This window comes from Vidua macroura, chromosome 2, assembly GCF_024509145.1.
Source record: "Vidua macroura isolate BioBank_ID:100142 chromosome 2, ASM2450914v1, whole genome shotgun sequence".
NCBI lineage: Eukaryota > Metazoa > Chordata > Aves > Passeriformes > Viduidae > Vidua > Vidua macroura.
The window spans coordinates 85,677,869-85,698,098 of record NC_071572.1 but is presented as its reverse complement, the minus strand read 5'-3'; the positions used below and the strand labels follow the sequence as shown (position 1 = coordinate 85,698,098).

The following is a 20,230-nucleotide window of genomic DNA, read 5'->3' as shown; positions in this document are numbered from 1 at the left end:
CCACCCCCAGAACTCTGCCCTCAAGGTGGTGGCGAGATCCTGTTCTTTCTTTGCTTTGGATAAGGCAGTAGTAGACCTGAGATGCTGGAAGTAATTTTAGACTTACTTGGAATTTGGTAATTCCATTCAGAAGCCTGGCTGCCAATGGCAATTCAGTGCAAAGTAGGTTGAATATTAACCCCAAAAAGAACTTTCTTGAACATGACAGCTTAACCTCAAGTAATTAAGGAGATGACCTGTAAGATATCCAAGTGATTCAGACTGTAGGTGGCTTGATTGAATTTAATAAATAATTCAGGAAGAGCCAAGTAAATTCAAGAAGCCATTACACACCACAAGCAACATTGGCTTGAAATCATGAGCAATCTGACATCTACCTTCTCAGATTCCTGATGAACCTACAAAAGGCAGTGTCCTAACCTGGAGACAGCCAAGTCCATAGACTGATTGTCAAGATTTGTCTCTATACACTGTAGGCATGTATAAAGCTCCTATGCAGTTTTTTTGTTGTTTTAAATTTATTTATTTGAATAGAGCATTGTATCCACAGCATGCACCATTAAAAATGGAATTTGGTACCTCTTAAAGTCAATTAAATTTTTATACTGTTACAAAAGATTGGAGGGGGAAAGAATAATCTTTTTTTTTTTCCTTTTTTTTTCCTGTAGTTTTATATACAAATTTCCCAGTACAGATCTATTTGCTGCTTTGAATTACTGATACTTGTCCTCTGACAAGATCTCCAAGAGGGTAGAGCAAATGCTAACTGAAAAGCATGGTACATGTGGATGCCCAGTATGAGAAACAAAGACTGAGCTTCTGGCATCACTGCTCAACTAAAACAAGAAAGGAAAACACAGCAATGGACTCTAACAAACAACTACTATTAGCATTCTGCATTTGTTTGTTTGGTTTTGAGTTCTTTCTCTCTAGTACATTTGAGTCCATTTTTCAAAGTTCAATCCAAAACTAACTGCTGTAAACAACATAACTGCCAGGTATGACCTAACATTTCTGTAGATGTTTGGTTGCAAGCAATTTAATAACCCCATGAACGACTTGAGGTGTGAGTCAGCAAAGATCACAAGCCCCAGCTGCTAGCGGCAAGAGAAGAATTCAGTGCCCACAAGAAAGGATACCACATTTTAGAACTTTTGACCTATTCTTTGTGGCTCAATTAATAATGACTTCATAAATCATCATAATCCTATTACATTCTTAAATCAAGCATTTGATGCTACCTGAAACATCTGTCATAATATAATTCTCTGCAGGGAAGAAGACCAGCAGTCACAGAGTGAAAGACATATGCTTTTCAGTGCACTTTCCTAAACTTTATAATAAAACACAGATACTAAAATGCCAGAATATCAGAATGTATTTATTTGTCATTTTTTTTAAATTCTGAAGAGCATGGTCTGCAAATATATATACCTCAGCAAATACTGCAGATATTAGATCTCACAGATATATAATTAACCATAATATAAAATAGACAGAAACTTGTTAAAGGCATAAGACAGAATTCCATTGAGTTAATAAAGTTTATTATTTTCATCTCTAGCAGCCATAAACCAGATAACACACATAGAATAAAAGAGGATCAAAACAGGGAAATTCCTAGGGAGAGATCCAGATGACACAAGTTGTACAATACTAGGAGGAGCTGGGCAAACCTTCTCTTTGCAAAATTTATGCCTGCAGTGTATACTGAGGAAAAAGATAGATAATAATTGAAAACATAGTTTTTGCAGCTGTCCTATCCATGTAAAGTTCTATGTTACCTATAAGGTTTGAATCATGCATCCATTTTACACAAAACTCCCACTAGGCCAGATAAATGACTGACCTCCTTTACTGTCAGTCTTAAGTATTTAATTTTTGTGCAAAACATTTACAAAGAGGGCTGAGAGCAGGGTGATATGTCTAAAAAGCAAGTATCAAAGTGTTATCAAGTGTTGTTATTTCTGAGGAAAACACAGTTGTTAGATTAGGAAAGCAGCACCCTCTTCTCAGACTAAGGGCAAGTTACATAAAACTTTCATTACTGTGGTGTTTCAGTGTTATTAATTCACTGTCACTCATCTTGTTATTTTTGCATTGAAAATGCCATCTTCTGCAAAACTTTTCAGTTGCACAAAACACAGTTATAGCTTCACTGAATCACATGCAACTGGAGCTAATAACCATGTTCTGCCATCAAATAGTCATGCATTGCTGCAGATCACATGCTCCACAAGCATTCCAAACCAGAGGGAGAGACAAAACCAGCAATTGTTGCAAGCTTGTTTTATTTTTTTTAATGAGAAAAACTAGTAAAGATGGGGAACACTGTTTCCCAAACCAAATTTGCTAGCAAAAATATTAAAAACTGAAAAAGGTTTTATAGCTTGAATCCTTTGATGTTCACAGTTAAAAAACCAACCAAAAACATAAGAGCTGTAGATGATTTGAGGAACAAGGCAGTCTGCTTATCCAAGAAAGTCACAGAAATTCCTTACAACTCATGCATAAAATGACTCGAAACTAGGCATGGTATATCTGAAAGTGACTATGAAGATAAATCTGGCTAACTTGCAGCAACATGGAAAAACTACCTAAAATGCATTATACAGCCACAGACAAGATTTTTTTGTCACAGAAGAACCTCTTCTATGCACAAATTAAATCCTTGTAAATAAAAGATGATAAATCATCAAAATTAGAAATCAAAGACAGGAATTTAAAAAAACAAACTAACCCAAACAAATAAATCACTGGATTAAATATGAGATGGATTAAACAAAGTATGAAGAACACCACCATAACTGTGTTTATGTGGAGTGTGTCATGAAGCTTAACTAAAATTACTTCTTACGTATTTTATGTAATGGGCTTAGTGGAATAAATAAGTTATATTAAAAGAGTGACTAAAAATGCACAGGTTATAGGAAATGCAAATAAAACTGCTCTTATTAGATCTCAGACTGGAAAGCAAAAAAAAAGCAAAAAAAAAAAGTTGTGCTTAGTTACTAAAGAGAGACCTTCAACTCCAGTTTTGTCTCAAAAAATGTTAATGGAGCTATCAATTAAATTCCAAATATTTTTTATTGGTAAGAAAAAAAAAAGAAAAAAGATTCACGTAAATCACTTATATTTAATGCTGAAAGAATGTGAACCTTTAAAAAAAAATACTCAAATACTCACATCCTGACAGAATAAGTCTTGTTCAGAGTGAATTCCCAGTGCTAAGTTGTATTACGGTAGATTTTCAACGCTAAGCTTGAAAGAGAAATGTAGTCCTTACAATAAGCCCCTATGCACATATCTATAGGGTCTTACAAATGTTATCAAGTCAGAATATCACTGCAGACTGAAGTAGAACTCACTGGCCTGCACAGTTGTAGACAGTTTTAGAAAAAAGAGGTGAAAGCAGAAGGAGGTACAGAGCAGGATTCATCTATACAAAGCTGTCTTTGATGATAAGCAAACATCTATCTTGTTGGGGCATGTTAAAGATATGGATAAATTCTAGGTCACTGCTCTAGGGAGATCAAAAATTAAGCCTTACCCTATATAAGTACACAGTATCATTCAAGCTCTGTTAGACTTGAATTTGATTCCTGTCAGTTTACCTTTTACTCTTACAAGCTTCTTTGATGTACACGACAATCCATCAGGCAATTGGTCCTTTGGAAGCTAGAAATCCCTTCTTTGAAGCTTCAAGTGAAATAAATCAGCTGTCAAGCTTCATGAACTGTGTTTTTTTCCTGAACAGTTTTAAATGCCTGTTTAATGTCCAAACAATAAAATGTCTTTTCTTTGCTACATTTAGGTTACAAGTAAAATGAATGTTGTCTTTGTTCTCAGTCACCTGATTTTAAATGCAAAACCGTATGTCTTTAAAAAAGTTATTGACCAAATCTAGGACATATAACTGAGATACTGCAGATTTAGTTTAAAAATATACATATACAATATACTTTTAACAGCCAAGAAATAATATGTAGCATGACAAAAAGTACATGCACATCATTTCTGTTTCCAAAGTGGAGACACCTGAAGAATGCATGCGGTTTTACACCTGAGTAGCAGCAGCCCAGTGATTTCACTCCCCTACTTTTAATTGCCAGTAAAACTAAACCTCCTCTCCCACTCCCTGCCAGGAGTTAGTGGAAGACCGTAACCAAATACCAGTCATCTTTGATGACAGTTTTCTGACTACCACAATGTTGTAGGGTGAGGATGAGGCAAACCTTGCAAGTGAAAACAAGCAGTTCAGACCTTCTGTCCAATGACTCAGTCAGGAAAACATTGAAGGGAGAGGAGACTTGAAAATAGACCATAATAATATATACACTTGGAAAAGACTAAATCCGAGTTTCCTCTCTGCATTACATAGAACTTCTTCAAAAAAATACCAACAAGTTCTACATTCCCTCTTGTACTGCCAAATTATTTATTTTTAGAAGCCACTACTCTTTAAGAACCATCTTACTTCCTCTCAGATGTTTTAGGAGACGCATGGGGGCCATGTGGTATGTAAGACTCATTATACTGAATTTAGCCTTTCTGAAGATAGATTGTAATCCAAATTTCTTACCAGTGGGGGTTAGCACTCCAGCTGCTGTGCTACTGTGTAAAAGCATCACTACAACTACAGCAATGTCTTGTAGTAAAGGGTGGCTGAATTTCTGAACCCTGGAAAAATTTCCAGGATTAGTCTGCTGTGGGAGGAGTATTTTGATGACATTAAAGAGGCTTACATTCAAGAGAAGTTGAGCTGTTCAGCTCTGCAAATGCAGAATTTCTGGTGTGTACAGAGACAGAACAATAAGCAGCTAATAAATTATCCTAGCAAAAGTTCAGACAACTATATACTTAGGAATACACAAGTTGTAATGAACATATTCCTCTTTTTAGACCTTTAAATACTTCCTGTGTATTACTATGCACTTTGGTGTTTTTTTGCAGACTTATGTTACATCATTGAGAACTTGTGCACCTTTCAGTAACCCACTGAAAACTGACTGAAACGTAAAAGTAGCAGCAGAATTTAGAGGATTCACAGTTGACTCAGTTGACAAAAGTATTGTTGAATACTTTCCACTACAATAAATCAAGGTATGCCAAGAAGACGTAGTTTTTTGACATGCATTTTTAAAGTCTTGCATGGTTTCTATTTATCAAAATTTTTCTATTTTTGTGACATGAACTATTAAAAAACAACTGTGAAATCCCCCACTGTATTTCTGATAACATGCTATAAGAAACTATAAAAATGTTACTGCCAGCAATGCAAAGAGAATACTTACCAATATTAATTTCATCATCAGTTTCAGCATCTCCAATACACTCAAACTGAAAATCTTGTAAAGACTGTGAAAATTTTTGTACTGCCATGGATAAATCTAGAATTCAAGGAAAAAAAAAAACAAATCAGAATTACTCCACTAGAACTTCACTGGAGCAAGGCATCATGCATTTCTGCATTAAGTATTTTTTCTGCTTACAAAGATTTCTTTCTAGTATCTTTTTTGGACATTAACCTCATTTTAAAATCACCATCATCTTTTCAAAATCAAATACCTGAGATATCCGAGACACCTATGAAAGAGGCTGATGCAAGATTTCTAACATTAATACATGTATCACATTGACAACTAAAGAACTTTTACACATCTTGAAAAACATAAGTTAGTATAAGAAATTGATGTCTAGTGATAAATTACGTATGTTAATATATCACTCTTTAAAGTACTGCAATATTAGTTAGCAGATTAAAATAAAGCTCATGACAGTTTTTTTCATTACCATTATCAAAATAATTACATTATAATTATTCTGATACACCACATTGTAAAATGTTTTAGTTAAAAACCTTTCTAAAAAGAAATTGAAAAAAAAAAAACAAAAAAACAAACAAACCAAAAGTGCTTGCCAATCAACATGGTAATCCATGGATTATGAGCACTATTTTCAGTGAATTTCACAAAGCAATCCAAACTTTATAATGCAGAATTTCATAATAATTGTACACAAAAAATACAGAATATCAACCACATAAATCTGTTACCTTTCTTTTTTTAGAAATACTAATGGCAAATGGAGAAATGAATGTGATAATCGACAGATTTGGTCTTAAAACCACCACCAGTCCAGATGAGCCGAAAACCAACAACAATTTTCTGCATCCTGGAGGATGCATCTATTTTGATGTTATGAAAATTGACAATTAAGAATCTAACATCTGCTTAATCTAAGGGAAATTCATGGTAAGGGTAAGTTATGAATGAAAGTTAACTCATGCATTATTTTTCAAAAGCATCACATATCCGCCTCCACCCTTGGGAATAGTGAAAAGCTGTCTGGACATGGTCCTGGGCAACTGGCCCTCCTTGAGCAAGGCAGTTGGACCAGGTGACTTCAATGGGTCCCTTCCAGCCTCAGTCATTTTGTGATTCTGTGATTTCTTTACCCTCTGTTATTGTAAAGCCATAAATACTCATTCATTCAGTGCTAGACATAAAACTAAGAGGGCTAACCTTTTTCCAGGCAGGAATAAAACCTAACATATAAATATACAAATTTGCCTAATATCCTAAATCAACACACAAACAACTCCCATACACACAAAGCATGATTAAATTTGAATGATCTCCAACAGTAAGAACCATTCCATTATCTTAAATGAAATAAGAATTGAAAAATTATTGAAATAAAGATTTTAAACACCTCCAAACAAAAATCCACAAAATAAGATGACTGTTCTTTTAAAATTTTTAATTAAAGGTAATCACTATCAAGCAAGAGAATCCCTTCCTAGATTTTACACTGCCCAGAATTTACTCAATGCCTAACCCAGAATTTAACTCCATGTTCGTCTTGTATTTTTATAGGTAGCTATAGAGTACATCAGTCCAAAAAGAGATCCACCACCTTTAGACAATACAGACATGAACAGATTTTTTTCTTCTATTAGTAGGGAATTCTGTATGCATATCTGATAAATAACTAAGATGTAAAGAGCTGGGTAAACAAATTCTGTATCTTTCTGATAAAGCACATGGAAAACAGGAAAGAATGCTACCCAGATTTACTGCATCCTTACTGTACATTTCCTACTGTGCTGAACATGAAGATTATATTATTAAGTGTATTACCAAATTGAATGCAAAACAAGAAGTGCTTCCTACTGTTTGTATAGATGAAAACAAAATAATTTTTATAAGATGAAGGACTGTGTTTTATGCAAATACAGCTTCTTTCATAGTTAAGTAAATGATTGTTTTACATTTGTTAGAAAGATCTAAACTTGAATTTGTCACAGTAGTATATTTTAAGTTTAAAGGGAAGAAACACAGTTTTATTACTCACTCTTTCACCCAGTTACTACACTGAGTCCCAAACCCTTCTACAAAATTGCTGTATGGCAACTGATGCCAAAAGGAATTACATGGCATTATTGTAATTGAATGAAAAAGTTTCTATATTGCAAGTACACTGGAATGTAAAAATTAATTCTTGCTAATAGGCATGCAGATTTATTTCCTTTGGACAATCTAATAACTGCCCATGACGAACAGCATCTCTGTGAATGTGAAAGGAAATGAGGGAGCATGGGCTCTCCCCTATCCTTCTTCCACATATGCAGGATTTGGTGGAACAAATGTCAAAGTAAAGGAAAATAAATGTTAAAAATACCAAAGGTGGAGTCTCCATTTCATATCCTGGATTATTGATATATGATGCCAATCTTTCTTTCACTGTGTCAGCAAATCAGACACAGCTTATACATTTCAAACCTGAAGGAGGTATGATTAACCTAGTTCAGAAATAGTGGGTATGAAGAATTAAGGAGTTTATGACATAACTTGAGAAAGTCATGCAGCAAGATACCATTTGGAGATATCTGCCTCTAAATGAGGTCTTTTCTAATACCTTGAGAGTATTAGACAATACCATAATGAGATTAAAACTGTTCAATGTAGCAAAGAATAAAATGAAGTTCCAGGGTCAGATGTTTCCTGTAACAGCCACTTATAGTTCCGTACAAAGTTAATCTAACCTGAAAAGATAAAAAAATATTATTCTACAGAAAATTCCAGCTGACTTGGACAGCTTCCTAAAGGCTGAAATAGGAGTTACTCTCTAAAACTCTGATATTGCAGTTGAATCACCAACACTGGACCAAGTGGTGCTACTTGGTTGTATTTATTACCTTCTTAGGAGCATCATCACTTTAAATTATTATAAAATTATAAACCCAGTCACAGAAAGGAGCAGCTGTGCAGTAAGCATATCTTTTCTAAAAGATACCAAGATTCAAAACTGAATTAAAATGGATTTAAGAGCAACTATGTCCAATCAAGAAGAGGCAAATGATGGACAAAAAAATGAAAAGAGCAGATAGAGCAGAGACCTTGCCCAGTTTTACAAGATGTCATTTATCCCTGTATATCCCAAAGTCTTAATGTCACTGAGAGTCCTCAATGCATGCTGCTGACTCCAGAAGGAAGGTAATCACCACACAAATCACCTTTTTAGAATCTGTGGCATTATTCAGCATTACTCTTACTCAGCAAGTACATTGCAAAGTCATGTCCCTCTTTTCATTGAATCCACATGAACTAGGACATTCACTTAGCTCAGGGCAGAAATTTTCCTTCAAGCAGAGAAAACTGATCTCCTAAGTTACTATAAAAAGCTCACCAGCTTTATTGACTGGCAGTACAAATCTATCACCCAGGGAAGGATGGCCGCCCGAAAGCCTCAATGAGCTCACAAATGTTGTTGGCCCTGCTCTTCTGCAGGCACTCAAATGAAGTAATCTCTCTGGGTGCCAGCAAAAGAAGGAAAAAGCAACCTGATAACCCTCCTTTGCCAGAGGTTTAATATGTATTTTCTGAGAGTACTCACCTCTACCATTTGTTCCCTGCTTTCTCCAATTCCAAAGAAGGACTCGGTTCCATTTTGCAGCGAGGCACATAGTCTAGAGTAGCCATCTACACACTACATACTGTCAGCGCAAGGAGATAACTGTGACAGAGTTGCCTGTTTTAGTCAGGGCTGCAGCAAGTCAATGGGCCAACAAGATTTTTTTTTTGTGGAGCTGACAGAGGAAGTACTAAAGAAACTACCACGCTGTGTCCGGAAATAATAAAAGGATAACGACAACAAAGCTTAACCACAACAAAGTAATATAACTTTGTATATGTATTACAGTATTGCAAATGGATACATACAATACCAACCATCAGTACCATAATGTTAATGAAAGAATAATAAAAGTCATCATCCATTCAGGAAAGTCACCAAGGAATCATAAAATGCTCTACTCTATTGTACTTCTCCCTGAAGTTTTATATATTTGATTAATCTACTCAACACATATTTTTCAATTAAAAAAATCCTCTGGATTATTCTAGAAGGCAGGTTTATTTAAGACTCACTTTCTTTGAAATTGCCAAAGACAAGTATGTAATATGAAGTATGTAATATATTAACTTATTTTAGTATGTAATATATTAACTTATTTTAGGTATCAGGGCCTTACAGCTGAATATTGGACAATAAAACTATGATTCAGACCCTTTGTATCACCAGAATTGTTCTTCCACTTTCTTGTCCTAGATTTGTTAAACAGATCATAAAATAATTTCTTATTTAGAGTCTTGAGGAGGAGGAGAGAACAATACATTGCAACAATGTGATGAAATAACCGATGCTATTTCTCAAAGGATGAAAAAACAAGTGTATGCTTTGGCATGGCACAGCCTGTCACAACAAGGACAAAGTCCTACAGATAAAGACACTTTAAAAGATTTCCACAAGTTGGTAAGCACAATTAATTTTTTTAGTGGTCTAGGAAGGTTGTCTTTTGTTTGGTTTTGCCAGTCTGGAAGAACAGCAGAAAGTCCAAACTTTTGATAAGGATCAATCAATCTCCAAAAGCAGAAACTTTGCAGCATTTGCAGAGGACTCATATCCTTACCCTAGTAGCAGCCTGCAAGAAACATCAAAGCCAAAGTCTTTCCACTTGTTTGCTTACAAAGATGACTTCATTAACAAATGAAGTTCCAATAACCAATGTTCTTTCTGACTGATGTCAATCATCCTGGGAAAGCTTGGTATCATTCACTGTGTTAATAAAGAAAAACACAGTTGAAACCTAGTGAGAAGATTAAACATGCCTAAATGAACTCCTGAGCACCAGCTGGAATGCAGTAAATGGGACTTCAAACAACAGACACTCTGGCTAATACAGTAACAGCAACATATCTGGCTATCAGACACAAAGCTAGTTATTATTCCATGGCTTCAAAGACAGCAGAAGCAAAGGGGTGATGATTGACCTAGCAGGATATCAGAGGCAATCCTTCAGTCAGCTGAATTTCAGGACAGCCGAAGACTGGAAAGGAGACCATGTACAGTCGCCTTTGGTGTTTCAAACCTTTGGGGCACTATGAGTCCACCACCAGATATGACTAGATGCATTGTGGTGCTCTGCTTGATGAGATACTTCATTTGGTCATGCACTGACATACAAGTTTATTAAAACCCAAACTATTTCAGCAAAACTCAGCATTAAGACATTGTAATATGTGAATAAAACACAGTAGAAATTGAACAGTATTGCCAGAGTACTTGAGAAAACAGCATGCTAAAATGCAGGGAAACATTTATCTAGTTTGTTGACTTCTACTTCTCAATACCTGAAAATGAGTCATTATTATGGTTATTTTTTAATTGCGTTACAAATAGATATATTTTCTTGATTTATTTCTTAAACAACTTTCATTCTATACAGAATTGTTCGGACTAAGTTATCTAAACACTTTAAAAAAGTAGTTTTTACATGAGAGACATTATTATTATTATGAAATAGCAGCTATGAGCATGATTTGCAGTATTCTTACCACACTAAATGACAGAAGCAAGGAAGCATTTAAAAATTCATAAAAGTGAAAAAAGGGCTTTCAGTATTACAAATATAAATCTGTAAAACACTATTTATTCAGGAAAATGCTTGTGAGATACATGTCTCCTTAAATAGTTCATGACATCCTCTTCTACAGTGAAGATGAACAGGGAACTTCCTCGGCTTTGTTATTTTATGAGGGAATGAGCTTCAAGGATTTGAGCTATATCAACAGCCAGAAATAAGCTGGAGGAACAAGACCACCCCACTGAGAAGCACTGAACTTCAACAGCTTCTGTGTTTGCTACAGTCAATTTGATTGTAAGTAGAACACGCCACAGTGGGATATCTTTTTCCACACCATAGACTGTAAACACAGAAGTTGGAAGTACAATTATGTTTAGGCAATATGAATGATTAAGCAGTTAAAAGTAGTGATCATACAAGATTGCATATATGACTACTATATTTCAAATTTCTTCCTGGCTTAAGGGCTTTCTCATTAAAACTCCCAGCTTCACAGTAGTAGGTCCTAATTCAGAGAAAGGCATCTTTCTTTACAATTTTTGCCTTTCCACTCTTCATTGCTCACTAATAATTTAAAATGAAAAATAAATTATTATCAATGGTTTTATGTAATTATCACATTTAGAAAAATCTTCCTGCTCATAACATATATAGTAGCAGGTTGGCACAGATAAAGGGACCTGAAAATGTCTTACAAATCAGCCCAAAGCAGCAATCCTGAGCCTGGGAATGCTAGCACCTATGCCAGTAATGCAATTAGTTCTTTCAACTGCATATGAAAAGAATTCTGGGGTTTGCTGCCAGAAAAGGTAATCCCAATTTAATAAAACATCACTGCCATAACATGTCCAGATCACCTATAGTAAGAGGGCAATTTACAGTGCATGTTAACATGCCTTCTAAACACTGACAAAAAGATCTGTAGAGTCAGCTGATGCAGCTTCTGATTCTTTAGTTTCATGGCTTTCCTGGAGTCCTTCCTTTGCACAGAATATTTTCCATGGTATTTCTATTTTTAGAAGTCTATTTGATGAAATTATTTACACACACTTATTATTCTTTACTTCTCAGCTGAGTTAGTTTCCGGATCATATTAACTAAAAAAACAAACAAAAGGAAGAAAAAAAATCCTCTCCTCTTATGAGTGACCACATTTTACCCAAACTCAGCAGAAGAATTTAATTTGGCAAAACACAGGGCAGGCTGGCACAAAGACTATCTGCAAGGGCTGATGGAACTAATGCTGGCCACTTGCCACAATGCTTTTTTAAAGAATCCACAGGAAAACACCACAAGGGAATAGAGAATCCAGTGCCCAGTGCCAGAGATTTTGCAGCTCTAGGGCCACTGTTCTATATTGACACAGTCTTTCATTGTTGCTCTCAATAAATTCTTTATCCCCTTTATTTGCCAGCTTCATCAGAGCATATTCTTATGCCAACTTGCTACTCATGGAACAATAATAAGCAACTAAAACAAACAACTCTCTACCAACTCCCTACCCCTAAAATCCTACATTACTTTTTTACCTTAGGCTCTATGCTTTGCTCTTAATTTCAGGGAAGCTAATTTCTTCCCACAATCTCCAGGGAAAGGACATCAGGAGAATATGTCAACATTTAGCCCATGCATTGCCGCATTCCTCTGCGGTTACATAAGGCACTGAAATTTTTCAGTGCCGTTCTCTTACTCATGAATATTTCCATGAGAAAAATGCACAATTTACTTTCCCATTCTAGAAAGCACTGAGAAATCCCCTTAATCAAATGCAACAAAATCCCCACTTTCTTAACACTGTGAGGCAAGAGCTACTGAAAAGTCTGTATGTTCTATCAACTTCATAGCTATTCATACCAACACTGTTCAGTCACAACTTCCTTATGCTAGACACTTGTGCAATACTTTGGATATTCTTAGTACTTCTCTTCAGTTGGGAACTAAGTCTAATACTTGTGTCTTGAGGACACTCCAAGAACACAACACTGATGTTTAATGAGAGGGGGATTTTTACGCCCCATTTGCATAGTTACTTGATAAAAAACATACTAAAACTTCTCTGAAAAATAACTGTTGAACCAAATAATATTATAGAGACAAAAGACAATATTGATCATGTTCCATCCCTCTTTTCATTACTCCTCTCCTTACTCGACTCACTTCGTGTGAAGATGTGGAAACCTAACCTTACTCACATAATCAGAACAGAAAGAGATGACCTTTAGTTTAGTATGCAAAAGCTGTAAAGTCTATAAAATTACTAGCTTGTTTTGACTTTGCCTGATTATAAATACATAAAACAATACAAATACACCTAAAAATGTATGTCCTGTAACCCTTAATGTGGAGGACACAATACAGTATATACTGCTCATCTGTTTCTCTGAAGTTAAAGCATGTATGTTAACTTCATAGCTCTTTCTCATATTAAGTGATGTCATTTTGTTTAAATACTCCCACATTCTTCTATTTTATTTCTCATTACCTCATTCTTACAAAATCTTTTCTCGATATTTTAGTTTGTAAGACTGTTTAACAATACTGCTGCATTTGATTAGAAAACAAACTGACTTTGCCGGGAATTACCATGGTTTAAACCTTTCAATCAACAAACCATATTCACAGAATTACACTTTACAAGTGACTAATCACATGGTACAAGGCAGAACAGAAAATTTTCCTTTGCCAGCACTGCAATTTTTTACAGTCTTTTTCCAGAAATATGGCTATAATTTTCAGAAAACATTTGTTTTCATTTTATTTCTGAAATTGTAAAGATTGGCTGTAGGCTATAACCTAGTACTATTTCTAGCATATTATTATATTTTTCTAAATTAAATTCAACCAAAACATTTCTATACAATGACAGTTTTGCAGATATGCTTATTGTCATCCTGTATACTTTTTGACCAAGATTCACTGTAAAGGCCTGAAATATTCCAACATTTCTTCTGTCTTGGAGAAAAATACATCTTAGAAAACAAGCATATTTCTCTGCTTTTTTTCCATCCTCAAATAATTAAATATCATTACTAACTCATCTGCACTCTCAGTATTTTCCCTGTCTGTTGATAAAACCACTTCATAGTTCTCTTTCAGGAAGGTCTCCTAAACTTTTATCCCTGCAAACTTGTTTTGACCCTCAACATATTTTCTCTTGCTCCTTCTGGGGATTTTAAATGCTCTTTCATGATCTTCCACATTCTTCCCCCACCCCATAGATGTTTATTTCCCAGAAGAGTGTCAGACTTTTCCAGAGAGTAGGGTCTACATTCCAGTATTCTCCCCCCAGACTCTTCCAATGAAACATGGTTTACCAGGCATGCTACGTCACTTCTCACTTCCCCTGCCACATCCTAGTAACACTGAGCAGGCAGAGAAGCACCACAAAAAAGAGGACAGAGAAGCTAAGAGCAGATGCTGCCAGAAGTTGAAAAAGCAGAGAGTGATTTCCTGTCTGGCAGCTAGGGAGTTGCCAGAAAAAACATGGGAATTCCCAGATTTTTAGTGCAATGTAAGGTATTGGTGCATCAGATGGTCTTACAGTAGCACTTGAAAAGACATTTTTCTCTGTTCTTAATCTTACCATAATCATACCATCTTAATCTTACCCAAAGAAATTTAAAAAATACATGTGCCTATTTGCAGACAAAGAAATATACAATATAATATCAGAATTAAAGTCTATGCTGCAACACATTCTTAAGGAGCCAGAGTTCTGACAATCTGACCAAGATAGGTTCTGCCAGTTCAGTGCCATGCACATGTAGAATCAGATGCAATGTCCCCACTACCACCCCTACCCAAATATCTATTGAGAGGAAAAAATAAAAAATAGGATTAATTCTGGTATGAATAGGGAGCTCTAAGAAGCTGCTTCTATGAAATCAAGAATAAATCACTGCAGCAATGATCATGCAGATCCTCAGCTGTAAAAAATTCTGCAATATATCTTTCAATGCTTTTATGTTCCATGATTTTCACATTAAGTAGATTCTCCTGTTCTGTGAAGAGAGCTGCTCAAAGGAGGATCGGTCCCACTGGCCTGTGCTGGATAGCGGGGGAGGGATGAAAGGAATGAAAGCAGTTATCAAGGCATTTGTAAGTAGTGAGCTCTTGGAACAACATTAGAGTTGAGGGTCATGGGAAACAGAAGCATTGCTCACCCTTCTTCCTGGCAAAGTTTTCTGTGCTTGGGCAACAAAGTAAAATGTGTTGTAAGACCAGAAGGAGGAGGAGAGGGTAAAAAATTAAAATGTGTATATTTAGCTTATTTTAAAAAGAAAATATTACCACTTGGCTTTAAAGGAAATGAAACACTTTCCATATGAAATTCTTTCGGGCTCTTAAAGCTCAGGAATACAATGCTTGATTAGATTCTTTTGATCAGACAAGTAGTATCACAGTCACATGTACTTCAGTACTGCACTTAACAGGGGTGGGGGGATGTGAGAGTTCTAACACACTTACACAAACAGATGTAACATTTGTTTAGAATCAGATATGCACTTCCACATATGGAGGGCAGAACTGAGATTCCTAATCAAGCAGGATTTTGTTCAGTGACGTTAAATGTCACTAAATGTCTTGACAAAACTTGGCCTAAAGTAAGTTTTTTTCCATTCAGTCTACCATACAACCAGTGCACTATTACACACTGCTTAGCTACTTCTCACTACTTAGAGAGAACGGATACTAAATACATCAGTTTCATACAGCAAACAAGCTTAACATGCTAGTTCAAACTATCCTTTCCCTTTAAAATATAAAAGCACTTCACAAACTGCAGATATGAGAGCCATGAAAGCACTTAAAAGCCTTTTAAATGTTTTTGAGGGTTTAAATTAAATCACTTGCAGTATCAGGAATTCAAAAAACTGTCACCAAAATACCTATATTCTAAAAATGGGGGGGGGGGGGGCGAAATAACAGCCAAATGAAATATGCTTCATTAACTAATGAAATGCACAACTAGAAATCAGTTTCATCAAGTGAGCTCCTGTTTAAACAAGTCAGAATTAAGTGTTCCCAAGGAATTTGGGGTTATCTCCAATTTACATGACACTATTTCCTTAACACATACAGTTTTTGCATTTTACTTTCCAGATTTATTGCATTTAGCTAGAGCGAATTAGAAATAACCCCTGTGAAAACCAGTATTCATATTATGTTTCTTTCTACGTATAAAACCTCTTCAAAGAACATGATCTTTGTATTAAAAAAAAAAAAAAAAGAGAAATATCCCTCATACTCATTTTACTGGATTTTTTACTTCTTAGACAAAAATAAGGAATTTCAGCAGAAGTGAAATAAGGACTTTCAGCAGAAGTCTGTCTAGCTTCTCTTAAGTCAACTAACTTGTAAGAAGGACCAACTAGCTTTCTACATAGTTCATGTACCTTTTTTTTCAAATTTTAATTCTCTGGAATTTTGTTCTACTTTCCTGTCACAAAAAGATTTAGGAATGTATGAAAACATCCTCTTGTTATCTTCCTGGTAGAGTGATATCCTTTAACTAACAATTTTACCATCCATTAGTACTAGTAGTGTTTATATTATGGCATGTGTAATGAGTTCTGAACGAACTACTATCAAGAACAAATAAGACCTTGCCATTTAAAACAGATATAAAATAACTGGGTTGGTTTTTCACTCTACATTCAGGCGCGGTCAAGAAACATATTCTAGTAATTATTTGAAACTGGGGGAAAAGAGAAACATTATTAATGCCAATCCATCAAGTCACAAGAGACCTGCACTTAAAAACTATACACATATTTTGTCTCACTCCTTGACACTTGTCTCTTGATATGAAAGATACAGGGAATTCAGGTAAAGGTACGTGGTAAGTAAATGGCAAGAATACCTTGTTTAAAAAAATGCATACACAGCAATCTGCCTGAAAGGGGTAACTGGAGAATTACAAGAGTTCTACAAAATGACAAGCAGTACAGAAATGATGTTTTTTTCCCAAGCGGAAACAAATGCTGTCTAACAGAGCAAGAAGCAAGCTCAAAACAAAGCAGGAAGATGCTTTTTCTTAACATTTGTAGTTAAATAATGAAACTCACTATAACCGGATACTTTGGATATTAAAAATTTATGTGGGCTCAAAATGGACTACACAAGTTCACAGAAGAAAAATCCACTGAGAGCTATTAAAGACATAACTAACCCCTTGCTCAGGAAATCTTCAAGCCCCAAACCACTGGAGGCAGTGGAAGCCTCACTACACTCTGCCTGCTATTTTTCTCTGCCTTAGACAGTCAGTGCCATGCTTAAGAGAAAAACAGAACCCACAGCACAGCACTCACCCATATCTAAAGACAGGATGTAGCACCAGATAAGCTTCATGTCCAACCCAGCACAGTTGTGTTTATGCTCTTTGTAGGAACATTTGGACACATATTTTGTAATTGCTTCAATGCCTCAAGACACCATTAGCTGATGACCACCACCTGCTAGTAGGACGTTATCACTGTCATGGATGAGCCGATCCATGGGTAAGCCCTCTTTAGCCACCTATCCAGGGTCATCTGTTTGAGCAACAGGCAGCAACAGGAGAAGGAGCTGAGTTCACACTGAAAAAGTAAAGATCATGAAAATGTTCTGTCTTCCCAGCAGAACCACAAGGAGATATTCAACAGTGTATGGGCAATGGCAGGTAGATGAAAGCTGTATTATCTCCAACAGTTCCACAGCCAGAGGATGTGGGCCATTACACCTTTAGTTATATCACAAGGCTGTAATTTTTCCAGCAAAGACTTTTTTAGTTATTTCTACTATGAGGTAAACTAAGTATAATTTTTTTACAGTAAAAATAATTGTATTAATAAATAAACAGCTGACAAAAAGTTGATTTGGACTACTAAGTCCAAATGGCTTCAATAAAGACTGATTATGAAGCTGAATTCCTTGCATATGTATATTAGCTTCACCCTTCTCCTTCAAAAATGTTCCTAACTTATTCTTAGCATGAGGGCAATCACTATGTGGACAACTATCACATGACTCTTTTTTTTTTCAGGGTTCAGTATTGCTCTTTCCTCCTCCCATTATTGCTCACTGCCTAGCATCCAAGTCCAGTAATAAACACAGAATTATCTCAGCCTTCAAGCAAGCCAAGTCTAGAAAAAATAAAAGAACATTTTTATGTCATATCCAACGCCATTACCCTATTTACAGTTGGAAATGCTGAAAGTGAGACTGCCTAGCACCACACACCCCAAACTTGTGATTAGGCAGGCCCTTCTAGTTCCCAAGTCCTTGCCCATTATTCCAGATGCCATTCTGTCACACTAGGAGATGTTAACCAGAGCTGCAAACAACACAACTTCTCACACTTCCCTGTCACCACAAAATCTGCAACTTCATTCTTTCAAGGGGGCACACTTTTGAAAAATAGTTTTATATTTAAAGGAGCAAAGAAGATCCTAATTTCATTGAAATAAATAATACCAAAAAAAAAAGCAGCACAACATTGTTCTGATCCATTTAATGCAGGCCCTGCAGAAGGCCTGGCTACTCCAGTTACAGCAGTTAGTGCTCGTTAGTGCTCTCTGTTTCAACTCAGTCTCCATGAAAATGAAGAACACCAGACACACAAATATGCCAACTTGCTTAACAGTCATTTGCTAAGCTTTAGTTCAAGCATCTTTAAAAAAAAAAAAAAAAAAAAAAAAGAAGAAGAAACAAAATTGTGACAGAAGTATTAAGGTTAGCATAACTAAACTCCGACGTTTCTAAATCAGAAGATTTTACATTTAAGTTTAATATAAGATTTTTGCATATACAATGTTTCCATCTATTTTCAGGTGCTGCAGGATGTTACTTCTCTTTCTCAAAATACATATAAATTTCCACCAACTAAGATCAATTCCAACTAATATTTCAATCCAACTTCATCACAGCTCCATCTCAAGAATCAGTATCTGAAGGAATATTGAAGAAAGTGTTTCTTTGCATAGATGTTCTAGAAGAAGCCTACAGAGGTTTTCACTAAGAGAGATGGGAAAAAAATTCCTTCTTTAAAGATATAAAACCACACTGAAATAGCTGATAACAAAGCTTTTGGAAAATACCCATCCATCTTGTTTCCACACAGAATGAAAAGTCAATAACAAGCCAATGGATCAATAATTCACTAAGAGAAGGGAAAAAAAAAATTAAAACAGAAACACTTTGAACCTGAACCAGTTATTTTATATTATTCATGAAGGAAAATTTGGTGTTTAAACCTAGAACTGTATTTTTATCCAAAGACTAACTGCAGAATGTCCCTGATCTCACCATAACATCATTTTCCCTCAAGTATGCTGCAAAAAGTTGCACTTGGAGGACCAGCTTTGCATGCCTTACAGTTTGTTGGCTAGCTGGATTTCCATTCCATCACAGCCTCCTCCTCTCCCTTTTCTCAATGAAAAGTGGCTTAAAGGAGTTGTAGACTAATTTCAAATGTCCAGCAGCACTATGACTTCTTTAGACTCAATTTAATACAAGTGAGAACTTTTCCATTAAAATATACTTTTCAAAAACCATGAGAATTCTTAGCAAGCTTAAAACCAAAAAAGTTCTGCAACTGGACACAACTCTGAAATCATTGATTCCTTTTAAAATGGAACTGGAATTCTCTGTTTCAGTTTAGACAACGTTTGCTATTTACAATGAGCAATGCGAACCAAACAGAGCACAAACATGGTAGTCTGGATTTTGGACACTGCCTCCCAAATGCAGAATTATTTTTTCTTTCTGTGAGCATGTAAAATGCTTAACTGCAATGGATACTCCTTTCAGAGTTCCATGTCTGTTGACTGTAATCCTTTTACATCTGCACTTGAACACATACATAAACATGAATCAATGAAGAGTCTCTGAATTACTTGAGAGAATTAATTTAACAGCCAAGCAAAACACCATCTTCCCAAAACATTCATGTTAACTTTCTTGACATAAGCAAACAGAGCACATTAAAATATTGGCTGCAAGAAGAGGAAAACATGGCACTAACTAGCCAGGGGAGGGGTAGGGATGATGTTTCTGTATTTTTAATTATTTTATTTAAAACTACAGCCACCAATAAGCAGGTGGTTTTGCAGATATCTTTGAGTCTAACATGCAGGGCAAGACATAGCTTCTCCTAAGTCAATTCTATTTTGTGAATTGTATCTGAAGTAAGGATGTCCAATCTATACATTCTTAAAGAGAGATTGTAATGACTCCTGCTGACTGTTGCAATAGCTCAGCTATTAAGGATTCTGATCCTCTGGCTCCCTAAACATATAATAGCATCTCTTATCAAGCCAATTA

At 35.6% G+C, this 20,230-nt stretch overlaps 1 protein-coding gene across 2 annotated transcripts in view; it reads right to left on the bottom strand.

Moving 5' to 3' along the window:
- ARHGAP42 (Rho GTPase activating protein 42) overlaps window positions 1-20,230 on the bottom strand; it is a 144,045-nt gene that overhangs the window by 106,649 nt on the left and 17,166 nt on the right. For both annotated transcript variants that reach the window (XM_053970798.1, XM_053970800.1), the window contains exon 2: window positions 5,295-5,390. In XM_053970798.1, coding sequence (XP_053826773.1) covers window positions 5,295-5,390 — 96 coding nt within the window. The remainder of the gene's footprint in view (window positions 1-5,294; window positions 5,391-20,230) is intronic.